The sequence below is a fragment of the Taudactylus pleione genome, unplaced genomic scaffold, assembly GCF_031769625.1.
Source record: "Taudactylus pleione unplaced genomic scaffold, aTauple2 ptg000579l, whole genome shotgun sequence".
Taxonomy (NCBI): domain Eukaryota; kingdom Metazoa; phylum Chordata; class Amphibia; order Anura; family Myobatrachidae; genus Taudactylus; species Taudactylus pleione.
The window spans coordinates 1,426,379-1,441,469 of NW_028284981.1; the positions used below are offsets into that span (position 1 = coordinate 1,426,379).

At 45.8% G+C, this 15,091-nt stretch overlaps 1 protein-coding gene across 1 annotated transcript in view; it reads left to right on the forward strand.

Annotated features, from left to right (window-relative positions):
• AIF1L (allograft inflammatory factor 1 like) overlaps positions 1 to 14,822 on the forward strand; it is a 67,711-nt gene extending 52,889 nt beyond the window's left edge. The window contains exon 6 of the mRNA XM_088453484.1: positions 13,853 to 14,822. Within this exon, the coding sequence (XP_088309610.1) occupies positions 13,853 to 13,940 (88 nt within the window). The 3' untranslated portion in view covers positions 13,941 to 14,822. The remainder of the gene's footprint in view (positions 1 to 13,852) is intronic.
• The last annotated feature ends 269 nt before the right edge of the window (positions 14,823 to 15,091 follow it).

Sequence of the window (15,091 nt, forward strand, 5' to 3'; positions counted from 1 at the left end):
GAAGTGATGTTGCCCGTACCAACCAATCAGATTCCAGGTATTGTCTTCTAGAAGGTGCTAGATAAATGAGAAGTAGAATCTGAGTGGTTGCTATGGGCAACATCACTTCTTAATAGAATTCCCATTTTAGTAAATTTACCCCTTAATCTCACTGTACAATTTAGATCCCCCCCTCCTGCAGTGCAACATGGTTTTGCCCATCACCAAAGTCACTTGCTCTAATTTTGCTTTGCTCAGGAATAGCCTCACAATCTCAGCACTGTGAGGAGGATGTAACGCTAATGCTGGGCATACACTATACAACTATCTGTCAGATATCTTTCCAATCCGGCTGGTTGGATTGAAAATCCGGTAATGTATGGGAGCAAATGACAATCGAACATTTGTTCACAAACACTGGAAACAAGACAAAAATGGACGCTCAGCCAAATTGGTTAAATAAAATAAATGTAACCAATTTGAACAATCGTTTTTGTCTGTTTTCCAGTATTTAAAACCATATAATCGATTGTCATTTGCTCCCATACATTGCCAGGTTTTCATTTCAACCAGCCAGATTGGACAGATATCTGACAGATAATTGTATAGTGTATGCCCAACATAAGCAGTGCACCCACCGTGCTGAGAAATCTATAGAATTGCACATAATCTCATATACTGAGAATTGCATACAGAACATAGGAAGTGTACTGTGTACACTATAAGCTAACGGCGATCTTCACCTGCCGAGAATGACTTTGGTTAGGTAGATTTGTTCACGTTCATTGCCTGTGCATACCCCGCCAGACCTGTAGATACAATTGAAGCCAGCGCACAGACCTAAGCTTATCTGCTGTGCGTTATCGCAGTAAGAGAGTTGCTCTCGCTTTCTCTCCTCCTATGAGGGGATGGCGACAGTTCAGGCTTTAGAAACATTTTGAATGGCGTAGATATGACATTAATCACAGGACTGTACCCTGTAACAATTGCCAGACTCACAATCTTCCGGCTGATACAGAATGTAATAATACGGGACAGCAAACCTAATAGATACAGTCTGTGAAAAACATCTTTGTTGTGTATTTTTATACTGCTAGTATGGGGAGAACAGTGACAATTGTAGCTGTCTGATGTGATTTATATAGTAGGGTTACACAGAGCACAGCAGCAGTTTCTAGGTATTCTCCCTATAGAAGTTACAGCAGCAGCTGCAGGTTATGTTACTCTAGACCAGGGGTTCCCAACCTCGGTCCTCAAGGCACACTAACAGTCCAGGTTTTGAGGATAGCCTTACTGGAGCACAGGTGACTTAATTAGTACCTCAGTTATTTTGATTTAACCATCTGTGCTCCAGCCTGGATATCACTAAAACCAGGACTGTTAGTGTGCCTTGAGGACCGAGGTTGGGAATCACTGCTCTAGACACTAGAGTCACTCTTTACTGGTGGAATGTACCCTGTTTTTGTTGGCTTCCATACATTAGGTCGACATCAGAAGGTTGACCGTACAGAGGGTTGACGTAACAAAATGCTCTGATAACAAAAATGGGTGTGATACAAAAGGTTGACAATAATTTGTTCGACACCAAAAGGTCGACATGGGGAAAAAAAGGTAGACATAACAAAATGTTGACAGTACAGAAGGTCGACATGCTCAAAAGGTCGATGTGGACATGATCGACACACAAATGGTTTCTGTGTCAATCATTTCCATGTTGACCTTTTGTACCTGTTGGCCTTCTGTACTGTCTAACTTTTGTCATGTCTATCTTTTTTCCATGTCGACCTTTTGGTGTCGACCAAATTATTGTTGACCTTTTGTATCACACTCGTTTTAGTTATCAGAGCCTTGTCTAGGAGCCTGTAAATGGCAACTCACCACTACCGCTAGTTGCTTAGGAGATTACTCATTATGTTGTTAGTAGCAGAGGTGGATAGTAAATCATCGGAGCAATTCAACATTGCTCCAGTGCGGAGACAGAAGATCTGCTGTCCCCACGATCTCTATCACCTTAGCACTGCCATGCAGGGGCGTTTTAAGAGAGGAGGGAGCCCGTGTGCCCTCTCCTGTCTCTAGCGATGCCAAGGCGGCCGGCAGGTGCAGTAGATTCTGGCTTAGGGACGTCAGTACCGTGCATGCGCGAGACCCTGGGAGAATGGCCGCTGATTTTTGCTCTGCAGCGCCGCCAGCTCGGTTCCCGCAGTCAACCTCCAAAAATTGGTTTTGCCTTTAAAAAAATTGGCGCTTTAAAATTGCGGGAAGACTCGCATTCGTTCCCGCAGCTCGCAACCTATTACATAAGCCCTATAGACTCTTAGGGGTCTATTTACTAAGCAGTATTAGGAGACAGAGTGAAAAGTGATAAGGTGCCAGCCAATCAGCTCCCAACTGTCATCTCACAGGCTGTGTTTGAAAAATTACAGTTGGGAGCTGATTGGCTGGCACCTTATCACTTTCTTATCACTTTTCACTCTGTCTCCTAACACTGCTTAGTAAATTGAATGTGGCTGATGTGACCAAGAATTGTGTAAGCATTTATATATATAGTATAGTTTATATACATGTTATTGTCTATGAGGGGTGGGCAATAAGCTACCCTCTAGCTGTTGTTGAACTAAAAATCCCAGCATGCCTTGCAACAGTTTTCAAATGGCCGAATAGCAAAACTGTGGCAGGGCATGCTGGGATGTGTAGTTCTACAACAGCTTAGGGGGTGGGCGCTTATGGTTCACTCCTAGTAGCTGGTACATAATTTTCATCTTGCTGAATTCATGTCACTCATCGTACAGTTTACCATTAGCCTGTCTAGCAAAATATTGAAGTTCTGCAATTTACTGTTTTGTAAACCCTGTAGCTCTATGTGTTTTGTGCCTGTAAGTATTTATTGTCACACTGGATCTGCAATGGTTTAGCGGCTGTCAAAATATCAGGAACTGGCAGTTACAAACATAATATTCATTGTTTTGAAGTATACTTGAGGCCACAGTCAACCCTGGGCAATGGCATAAGCCACCCAGGTGAATATCTATGGTGCCTTTGCTCCAGGGTGGTCGACCACCACGCAAGAGGGCCCCCGCACCCACATCGTTTAAGGGGCACCTGGTAAAATCTTGCCTAGGGTACCACATTTTTTAGGGCCGGCTCTACCTGCTGCCTAGCCAGAGTTGACACCAAGTGCTACATGCCATATTGAGGCCGCTTGTTCCTAGTGAATGGATACGCTGTATTCCCACATTGGTTCAGTGTACAAAATGGCTGCCTTCACAGAAAACTTGTGTGCCAGTGATTGCTGTGTGATTATAGCAATTTGCAGCATGGGGCTGCGATAGGCATAGAATTCTGCAGGGTCATAGACATCCGGCCTGGGGCCCATTACTGCTGAGGGGGTGTGGCTTAATAGTGGGAGTCGTGGCCACACCTCTCTTAGAAAGAAAAATAAATCAAACTTTATTTGCAAGCCCCTCTCAGCGCCCCTGGAATGATGTCATCAAGCCCTAGTGATGTGGGCAGGATGTGGGGGTGTTCCCTGCTCCTGAGAGAGCTCCCCGAACTTTGTGAGTCCCCTGGACATTCTGCGAGAGTTGGCAAGTGTGCCCCACAGTGCATAGGTGAAGAGTACACTTTAATAACTGATCCAGCAGATATGAGTCACAAGATATTTGGGAACTCCTCGTGCTCCAGAGTAAAGTATTACATGGACAAGGTTATGACACGTGTCTTTTGTTATAGGATATTCTGCGTACTCAGTTTTCCTGGTACGGCACAGGGCAGATCTCAGGGAACCCATCTGAATCATTTGGAATCCCGAGTCATATTTTTTGCAAAGCTAGAGGCTTTCATCTAACACCCCATCTAATGCCTTTCATTTATAGGAGATCAGAGATTCCGTTACCTTGATCAGTAAACTCTCTACATACTCTATAGAAAGTGCATTACAGCTGTAGGCTGACTGAAGATAAAGGCTATAGATTAGCAATAGCTGGACTACAGAAGGCTGGGCATGTTCAATCAGCCGCATTAACCCTCAATCCAATTTAACATGGCCGGCCGAGAATTTTTGTCCTATCCAATTAGCCGCGCAAATTTAGCTGCACTCATTTTCATTAGGATTAACGCTGCTTTTTTTTTTTTCTCAGAGCCCCTGAGCGGGTGAAAAGTTTCTGAAGATCCCTAATCCACCCCTAATGATTAGGCAAATATAAGTTTTTAATTAGCTCAAATTGGCCAATAATTAGTTACATGTCATTTTTATGGTGATATTCTGAAAAGTGCACAATAATGGGTGAAGTGATGTGGAACAGGTATATGGGGGTGCTGTATGGACAGGTGTTTTTAACCTTGCAGGTAGGAGGTGTTTTTTCACACATTGTTATAAGTGGCTTCAAATTAGGGATGTGCAGGCTCGGATAGGTTCGAGTTTGCACGTTGAGTTCGGATTTTTCCCTCCAAAAAAACGGAACTCAGAAAGAGGCAAAACGTCATCTTACATGGACAAACATCATCATTCCTGGACAAAAGTCCAGGAATGATGATGTTCGTCCATGTAAGATGACGTTTTGCCTCTTTCTGAGTTCCGTTTTTTTGGAGGGAAAAATCCGAACTCAACGTGCAAACTCGAACCTATCCGAGCCTGCACATCCCTACTTCAAATGACACAAAAATCCATTTACGGGTTTTTGTACGCACCACAAATTAAACTACAACAGTCATTTGCTTGAAAAATCTTCTTTTCTATAATTTTTTTCACTTTTATTTTAAAAAAAATGCAATAATCAGCCATTTGAAAAATATTTTGAGCCCAGATATTTTTCTTTTGCCCACTAATAGACATATATACTGTTATCAAATATTTTTGTGCACTTTTTTGGGGTACAGGGTGATTTCCTCAGTTTTCCCCCACACTTAACGCAGCTATTAACAGCCGAAATTAGCATGCAAATGATTTTTCCAATTGAATTGGTGGAGAATCGGGAGCGCGCATAGACGCGGTAATCTGAATTACTGCACCAAATGCACAGTCATTCCATCCGCAGTAAAAAAAAACAAAATTTTTTACCTCAGATAATTGAATATGCCCCCAAACCTTTACCCCTTTTATTACCTCTTATGCCCATGGCAGATGGGTAAAGGATGATAGTAGATAGGGGACTATTGGCAGTCTACAATCAGGAACCCATAGGGCTTACTGTGTGTTCATTCACCTAAGGTCACCTGACTGCACGCACATAGACGAAGACTGCGTGGAAGTACGCGCTCAGGGCTGGGTGTGATACAGCCAGCAGACATGCAGTCACTGAGCAATTATATGCGCCTCACAGGAATAGTAGGGCGCAGACAAACATACCTGACAGTCATCCAAATACTTCACAGCATCCACTTAATCTGCTACATAACTATGTGATGTTTCCTCAAAGGACAGATGTCTGCTTTGTGGCCTCTATCAATGTACAGGTGTGTGTATAAGGGATCCAGGCACAGGTGGGGACCCAGGATTGCTGGGAGGGAAAGCAGTCCCTGTAGTATACAGACTGTTTATAGCATTGTTAACGCATTCAGAGGCGTCTTTGTCTTGTGATGTTTATTCTGGCTTCCAATCAGAACATGCTTACTACACATATGTAAAGGTGCTCACACACATAGTGAAATTTTACACGATTTGGCCGATTTCGACGAATCGTGACGACGAATCGGGTAAAAAAGGTACAAATCGTGAGTTTATACTCACGAGCGCGATGCCGATGCGCGTCCCCGCTCGTCATACATCGCATCTTCTGATCTGCCGTGCTGTAGGGCAGATTAGCCAATCTGGGATACAATGCATTGGCTGCAAGATGGATCTTTAGTCAGATTGGACATTTTTAACTCCAAATCGTGATCACGACGGCAAGGGAGTTCCCGTGAAAGTTCATGAGGAAATTGGCTATAAAATCGTATCGTGAGGACATCGGTATGTGTGTGGGCACCTTCAGTCATAGGCTGTTTCAGAGATGGACACTAATACTATCTCTGCTGTGAGTTTGTACGCAGTGGCTGCGCGAACATACGCAAAAGCAGCCGTCAGGATTTGTATTGAGACTTCCGCCGGCGGCTTTGCAAATCCAAGAAGCGACTACAGGCGAAGCATCGGTCGCAGCTCAGTTGATTATCGAAGTTCTGAGTAACCCTAAGGTCATTTAAAATGGCCGCTGGACCAGAGACTCTTAGGGGCATTTGCAACTCCGTTTGGGATTGCAGTCTGTGACCCCCCCAAACGCCCGCATTTTCGTTGCCACTCCCCCATTACCTCCCCAGAAAATGCGTTCCTACTGTCAGTCCTTGCTGCGACTGCCTTCGGTAATGAAACATGCCGCATCAGGGGAATGCACAGATCACCGATGATCGCGCAACTGTGTAAACATCGGCATAATTTTATTTAGTTCATTTTTATTCAGGTTAGAATAACTTCTATATTGCTAGCAAGATAATGTGTGTGTCCTGTATTAGATTTGTGGTCACCGCTCGTCATAAACACCCAAGATGGCTGCCATGTTCCCCCTTGTTATTTCCCCATCATTCCAACTGAAGAATACATTTTAAAAAATTGCCCAATGTCTCCCCAAGCAGCACCCTGATATAACAACCGAACCCCTGATCTGCCCTGATACACCCTCTGTTTATTGAGTCCATGCCCAGAGTCCATATTACCTGCAAGAAACCAGGACTGTCATGCAAAAATCAGGACTATTTGGGGTGTGCTGCTCTAGCACCTGTTATAGGGCACCGATGGTTCTTGCTTTTTCCTACAAGCTTCAAACATATTAAACAGATGAACGGGTTTTTACAGTTTCTGTTTTAGCTGATGTACAAATGGACAGAGAGGTTGCTACGGTTGTTTTAAAAACACATTGGCACCAAGGTCTGACACGGTATCGGAATGCCGGTGCGCCAGATGCAGGCCGGCGTGTTAATCAGGGTTTATCCAAAATGCTGTGTTGGTTTCTCAGCCCACCACTCGTACATTAACGGAGAAATGTAGAGGTACTCGGCATCACTGCACAAAGCAGCAGCGCAGTGGAATGTGCTCTCCGGGTTTGGAAAGGGTTCCTATCAGAGTGGATAAATTGGGGTCTTTGTGGTCAGGTAATGTGTTACCTTGCTGAGAATAAAGCTCCATTAACACAGTCACACACAGCAGGTTTTGTGTCCTCAGAGTCTCTTCTGCGCCTCCAGTTACATCAGCCCAGCCTGGGGAACACTGGGAGTCTTTGTCAGGGGACCCTCCCTTCCCTATACTTGTTTCCATCCTTCTCTCCCCTTCAGCTCTCTGTTATCGGCTATTATCTATCGGAGCATGAGCCTTGGTTTGGGAGGAAGGGGTGGCGGCCTCTGGTGTGTGTGAGCCTGGCTCTGATGTGGCTGAGTGCCTAGCTCCTCAACAATCCGCGTTCTGTGCGCCTTGTCATTTCCCCCTGCTCTCAGAGCAGGAACAGGCTATTTCAATGCATTCCCAGGGGGTCTCCAAATGGGAGCTCTGTGTCTTTCGCTCACTGAAGAGGGGATGAGAGGACAAGGGGAGGGAGGGGCTGGCTGCAATGTCTCCTTCAATGTTGCTCTCACAGGGGACTTAGGGCCTGATTCAGACATGGACGCCAAGCTGCGAACGCATGCTATGGACGATAATCGCACGTTTGCGCATGCGTATACGTCAATATGCGCATGCGCGAGTCACTCACTGCGCTCGGGAATTGTGCGCTCGTAGTGCACAGACTGGACGCTAATTTGAGTGACAGATTGCAACGTTTGTGGGTGGTAACGGGACGGTGCTTGTGAACGGGGGAGTGGTTGTGCGAACGTAGGCGTGTCTGGGCGTCTAATCAGCGTTTTAGGGGTGTGCATAATTAGCAAAGAAGCGTCATTGTACACGACACTTGGTAGTATTTTAGCCAGCACTGATCGCAGTGCTTGCGGTGGGGTAGGGTCTACCTCAAGCTCTCGATGTTACCGATTAATCACACACTTCCAGGAGATGACGTGTGCAAAGAAAGAAAGGTGGGCAGCTTTATACCGGTGTGCGATCGCTCTGCCGTCGCACTCTAAGGCATAGAGGGCGTCCTTCCACCAGTGCGATTACGGCATTTGCATACCCTGCCCCTTTTAGCTGCGTGCGTTCGCAGCTTAGCGTCCGGGTCTGAAGCAGGCCCTTAATTCAGAGGTGGATGGAATGGCGATATTTGCGCTGTTTTTTGTACTGCGCGTGCAACTTAGTCGCACGGCGCATGCGTATCAAATGTTAAGAGACGGTGGTCGTAGTGAGGATTTGGATGCAGAGTGATTGTCAGGGACCTTTTGTGGGAGGTAACGGTCCCTGGCGACTCAAATGCAGGCGTGTCACAACTTCTGTGGGTGTGTCGCAGCCAGCGACTGCGTCGGTGTTCGCAGCTTCACTGGCCCCAGCGTCTTACTTCAGACGAACATTCTGTGTCACTTACTGAGAGAGTTTAAGGGGTCTATTTACTAAAGCTTGAATGGACATAAAGGGAACGGAGATAAAGTACCAACCAATCAGCTCCTAACTGACAGTTAGGAGCTGGTTGGTTGGAACCTTTCTCTCTGTTCACTTTATCTTCATCCAAGACTTAGTAAATAGACCCCTAAGTTACTTAGGGGGTCTATGTTATAAGTCTTGGAGATAGTTAAGCACTGGACGAGGACGATGTGTGTACAGAGTGATGTCGGATGCGGCGGTCCCGGCGGGACCCTCGGCAGCAAGGCATCACTAACGATATCCCCAGATTGGACTGCATGTACAGACGACTGGGGATATCGTTAACGACCCACTGGAGCGCGCATCGCTCGTCGGTAAGTGCATACAGACTGGACGATTTGAACGATAAATATCGTTCAAAGATGTCGTTATCGTTCATATCGTTCAAATAAATCGTCCAGTGTGTGCGGGGCTTCAAAGTGGACGGAGATGAAGTACCAACTAATCAGCTCCTAACTGTGACTTTAAAGGCTGTGTTTGAAAAATGACAGGAGCTGCTTGGTTGATACTTTATTTCCGTCTACATTATCTCTCCCCAAGGGGTCTATTCATTAAGAGAAAAATATCACCTGTAAAAATTAAGGATTGAACTCGCTGCGAGAAGACGGAGAAGGCCAGTACCCCCCTCCCCTTCCCCTGCCCAAACCTGGGGCTTGTGTCCTGCCCCGGCAGAGCTGCAGCCGCCGCGGGAGTCTGTGACCACTGCTGAGACTGTGCAGCCCCGCAGTGTCAGTCCCCCGCTGCCAGTCAGTCCCCCGCTGCCACTGCTGTGCCCTCTCCCTTGGCCCCGGCTCACATGAGCACTGCCCATGGAGCCGGGAGGCAGCTTCATTAAGGTAAGAGGACACAGCAGGGAGGGATCTTTTCAGATGCCTCTGCTGAATTGGATCTGTACTCCATCTCAGGATGGCTTACAGTACCACTGTCAAGTTCCGGAAAAAAAATGTGGAACTTGATGAATTAGTATGGGTACTGTGGAAATTATCCAGAGACAATTGTAACCAGGAGATACAGTGACATCTAATTTTCACCTACTTTTGTAGAAATTAAGTGATGATAAATAGACCTCCAAGGCTTAGTACATAGACCCAGGCTTGCCTACCCTCCCGATTATCGGGTGCCACTCCCAGCCCCCCGGGAAGGCAGGCAAGCCTCCCGCAAGCCGCCATCCCTCCGTACCCTTCCCCCCCCCAAGAGTTACTAGCAAAACCCCCGCAGCGGGGAGGCCCGGTGATACGATTCGCTCTGAATCGCGTCATCATGGCCCCGCCCCCCGCTTTACAATGCCATTTACTCCGGCATTGTGAAGAGGGGACGGAGCCGGCGATCTTGCGGCCACGCCGCTGGCCTGCACTGGCCACGCCCCGCAACAGCATTATCGTGCGACCACGCCCCCCGCTGTAAGCTGACATTCAGCCCCCTCCCGGAAGGAGGGAGCTGAATGTCGGCAAGTATGCATAGACCCCTTAGCAAGTTCCTTCTGAATTTCTTGTCTGCTATTGCTATGTGGGAAAAAAAAGTCAGTGTACAGCTGAAAACAAGGCATGCTCCTAAGCAGTCCTGCTTGGACTTGTAGTTCCACAACCACTGGACGCTGCTTTTAAAGGCAGCATTATACTGTAAAGTCATTCAATTTTGGAAACAATATACGGTTTGTATGGTTCTTGATGCTAGAAAACAAACATGGTTACACTTATTCTTGAGAGTATCTTTGTTCAGACGTTAATGCTTTGTAATGCCAAACAACATTTTGTTGATAAGTTTACCACCAGGTGATGTTGCATTGCTGTCTATGAAAAGATTGCCTTTCTAAAACTGGATCATAAACAACATAACAGCACCCAGAAAATTCACATAAATGCAGATCCTAATTGACCTATACTTTACACTTACAGAAATATAAAACGCTGCTTACATACAGAGGCTATTCATTAAGAACAAGCCCTGAAGAATGGTTTGGCTTTGTACTGCCACCTCTTGGCCTCAGATGGCACTGCAGCACTATTTTTCTTGGAGCATTGATGTGTTGTAGAGCTAGCCATCTATTGTCATTTACATTAAATTAGCCACTGAGGGACAGTTTATGAGTTGGGTCAAAGTCGATAAAGCAAGTAACTTTACACCTTGGCAAGACCATGTTGCACTGCAGGTGGGCCGTTTTAGAATGTGCAGGGAGATTTAAATTTGGGAGGGTCGTATCCAAACACAAATCTAAATTGCAGTGCAAAAATAAAGCTGCCCGGCATTTGTGGGCTACATGCAAAAGCAGCCAGTATTTACCCTGCATGCAAAAAAATATATCTATTTGCACCCCTTCCAGTGCAACATGGTCTGTCTAGGTGTAAAGTTACTTTTTTTTTTATTGTTTTTGCTTTGCTCCCTAACTCAGAACTAGCCCCTCTGTAGTATGGCTCCATTAAGAAGGCACTTTCAAATACAGAGACGTTATAGGCCTTATGAGGTCTAGATACCAGACCGATAAAGTGGACGGAGATAAAGTACCAACCAATCAGCTCCTAGCTGTCAGTTTACAGGCTGTTTGAAAATTGCAGTTAGGAGCTGATTGGTTGGTACTTTATCTCTATCCACTTCATGTCTCTCCAAGACTTACTACAAAGACCCCTTGGTCCCTAAGTTCCCAAACGCACAGACAATCACAGCTGTGACTGGGACGCCTATCTGGCACCATCCTGTAGTTTGGTGCGTAATAATGGACTGTAAGGTCTTTCTACTGAAATATTCCCTATTTTGAATCTAATAGTGATTTGCGGTAACTCTGCGGCCTTGCATTGCTTCCCACCCAGTTGATTAAATGTCACTGCAGCCAATACTGTGCATTTATCTATCTGCCAAGAGCAGGATCAGGGATGGGCGTCCATCCCAGGAATGTTACAGCTGTGCGTGTATCGCTGTCCCCCTCACCAGCTCGCAAGTTCTCTTGTTTATAGCGTTACTCCCTCTTTTATTGAAAACAGGTTTATTTGATCTGTTACTGAAATGCAGCATTCGGTCATCTATTGTCTTTTCTTCCACCATAAACCCAGTCAGGTGGTTACAGCTGGTGAACAAACATTCCCTACTCTAGTAAGTGTGCCCAGTCCAGACAGCTTATGTCTCATGGATTTTAGATGGGCACATAAGCCAATGGGTTTTGGGCAGCTCAACCTGGAATAACAAGCCTTGGGAGTGGAGGTAGCTTGATAATAGCACCTTATAGACACATGATTATGCGGCAGAACAAGGTGGCTGGCTGGTGTTATTCTCTCCCAATATATTGTAGCTGCTTTTTTACTGTCACTGGGCAGAAAGGTACTGTATCTATACCTTCCAACTGTCCCGCATTCAGTGGGACAGTCCCGTTTTTCTGGGACTGTCCCGCTGTCCCACCCGCGGGCCACAGTGTCCCGCGGTGGGGGGGAAGTTGGGGAAAGTGAGCGCACGGCATCTGTTCACCAGTGTAGGGAGAGCCTGGGGGCTGCCCAGCATCTCGGAGAGTGCTGGGCACGCCCCCTATAAGGACATTAAGGGGGAGTTTCCGTGAGACTCCGCCCCATTTTATTAAGTCACACCCATTTTGGATAAGTCCCGGCCCCTTTTCGGCCGCGCGTGCCTTATGTCCCTCTTCTGCAGACTCAAAAGTTGGGAGGTATGTGTATCCCATAGTAACCAATCAGGTGTTTCCTTTTAAATAGTAAAACTACTTTAAAAATGACAACTAGAATCTGATTGGTTGTCATGTCTGTGTCATTTTCCACTGAGACGAGTAATAATTAAGTACAATGTATAGACCATTTGTATACAGCCACAAGTAGCACAAATCAATATAGCTTTATCTAGATTCAGCCTTTTCTATTCTGTCTGTCTCAGTCCCTGCACAGGAAGATGTTCTCATATCAGCATCCAATATCGCTGTGCTACTGATTTTCCTCTATTCCCTATCAAGCCTTGGAGAGAGATGAATTGGACAAGTTCCCCATAGCAACCAATCAGCCGCTCACTGTCATTTTATAGACTGTGCTAGATAAATGACAGCTAGAAGCTGATTGGTTGCTATGGTAACTTCTTCACTTTATCTCTCTCCAAGGTTTGATACGTCTTCCCCTTTAGCACAACAGGTAGGTCCTCAGATTATACTGAGATGAAAACGTCCTAATGAGAACCTAAATGACGTTACAGCTGTAACAGAATCTTAATGAGTACAAAATAAGTTCTTTGCATATTTAAGCTCTGTCTACTTTATATACAAACTAATAGTTAAACTAATGGTTGCAGTGGTCTCCTGGGGGCAGCTCTCGCCATCCAATTAGAGAGTCTGGCCACGTTTTCGCAGACCAATTATTGCACTTATAAGAAGTGCGGCTCAGCTTCAGTATTATTCCTGCATGTGTGATAAAGAATATTTAGAGACATCAAGCGGACCACCATAAGGGGAGGGGGCAAGATGAGAATGTATGTCCCAATACTATGATGACGGCTGTGGACACAAAAACAGCGGGCGGACCGGTCTTCTGCAGAAAGATGGGCGGATGTTTGCCATAGGTGGGCGGGTATATAGACTATAGATAGACAGTTAAAAGGTCGACAATGTCTAGAGAGAAACCAGGTGTTAGACAGGCAATAGGTCGACACACAAGTGGTCGACTTATTTATTTTATTGTTTTAAGGTTTAGGGTTAGGCACCATGATGGAGGGTTAGGCACTTACCGGAGGGTTAGGCACCAGGAGGGAGGGTTAGGCACTTACCGAAGGGTTAGGGTTAGGCACGAGGATGGAGGGTTAGGCACTTACCGGAGGGTTAGGGTTAGGCACCAGGAGGGAGGGTTAGGCACTTACCGGAGGGTTAGGCACCAGGAGGGAGGGTTATAGTGAAGAGTAGGGTTAGAAAAAAGAAAATTATCAACCATTTGTGTGTCGTCTATTTTTTTGGGGGGGTCGACCTTCTTCCAAGTCGACATTTACTGTGTCGACATTTTGTCCCTGTCTAACATCTGGTGTCTAACTAGACAATGTCGACCTTTCAACTGTCTATCTTTTATAGCACACCCAGGTGGGCGATACTCACATAAGCACAAAGTAGTAAGTAGGCTGCTGCAGCCGACGGGAAGATGGACACAGATACGTCAGACTCCGGCCTTGTGTCGGTATATTCTATGGACTCAATGTCGGTGTGTAATAGTGAGAATATTAAATGGGCCATGCAGAGGGTGGGGGAGCGCCCATTGCCCAGACGGAGCTAGGCTGCGTAAAAGTCCTCAGCTAAGTGCTCTCCTCTTCCTACATAGTAAAAATGTCTTCATATATCAGCACTTTTTCCACCTCTAACATTTTGTGTTTCTTTTTTTTTTCCAGCATTATGATGTTTGAAGGTAAAGCCAATGACACCTGCCCGAAACCAGTGGGGCCTCCTCCCAGGAGAGACATCAGCAGCCTTCCCTGAAGAAGGTGAACGGAACGGCTGACTGCACTATTTTCCTTGCATAAAAGCCAAGTATTTTGGAGCCCTGTTACAACGGACATTCACCAGCGGACGAAGTTCCTGGAGAGAACGAAATACGCTCTCTCCCACCACCTCTTCTTCATGTCTTCATCCTATCGCCCAACTTTACCCCCGATCTGTCATATAGAACTACTACTATTTATTACAGGGAGTAGCTTCGGTGATGCGTTACATCTCAGTGGTCAGATACCAGTAGGGTAATGCTACTGAGGTTTAACAGGCCAGGCCTTACCAATGATCTCTGAAAGTGGGAACAGCTAGCGTTACCTCTCAGTGCCTTCGCTTGCTTAATACAGTTTTGGTATGTTGTCGTTTTTTTTTCTCCAATCTATTAGAGTGTAAGCCCTTCGGGGAACTGATTTTCGTAGTACATACCAAACCGTTGCGCCGAGCAGTGTGCGTTGCTCTACAGTGGCATACAGGTGTGTTTACACGTCATGAGTGTTTTTTTTTTTTTTTTTTTTTTTATGTTGGCCTAATGTTCTTATGTGATATCTTAATAATGTATATTTTGTAAAGAGTTGTCTATACTATTCAAAGTCTGCATCTTTTTATTCTCCGCACATAAAGTTAAACTAAAAAGAAAAATGTGATTTGGGTGGTAGGGGAGTTTGAAAAAGTTAATACATCAGAAGTTGTATAGCTTGGTTGCAAAGCAAAGCTAAAATACCTTGCAGGACTAGAGTTCGATTGTTAAGACTTTACCCCAGGAAGAGCATGTTATGGAGACGTAACTGATTGGTTCGAACGACCCCCACACCAAGAGCCGTAACTAGACTTTTGGTGCCCTGTGCCAGAGAGAGCATTGGTGCTCCCCTCCCCATTTTTTAAATAGGAACATGAAAAAGGGCCATGGCCTCATGAGGAAGGGCCAGGGAAGAGATAGGAGAGGCCAGGAGATGCTGGGGATAAAAGAAGAGGAAGCTACAAGTGAGAATGATAATAAACAGGAAAATCGACAGGCCCAAACAGCGCCCCCTGCCCTGCGGTGCCCTGTGCCATGGCCCACTTCTGTAGTTGATAGTGGCAACATCTTTTTGAAGACTCATATTCGCTGCAGGTTAAAGAGGATAAATGGAGGTGTAAATGCT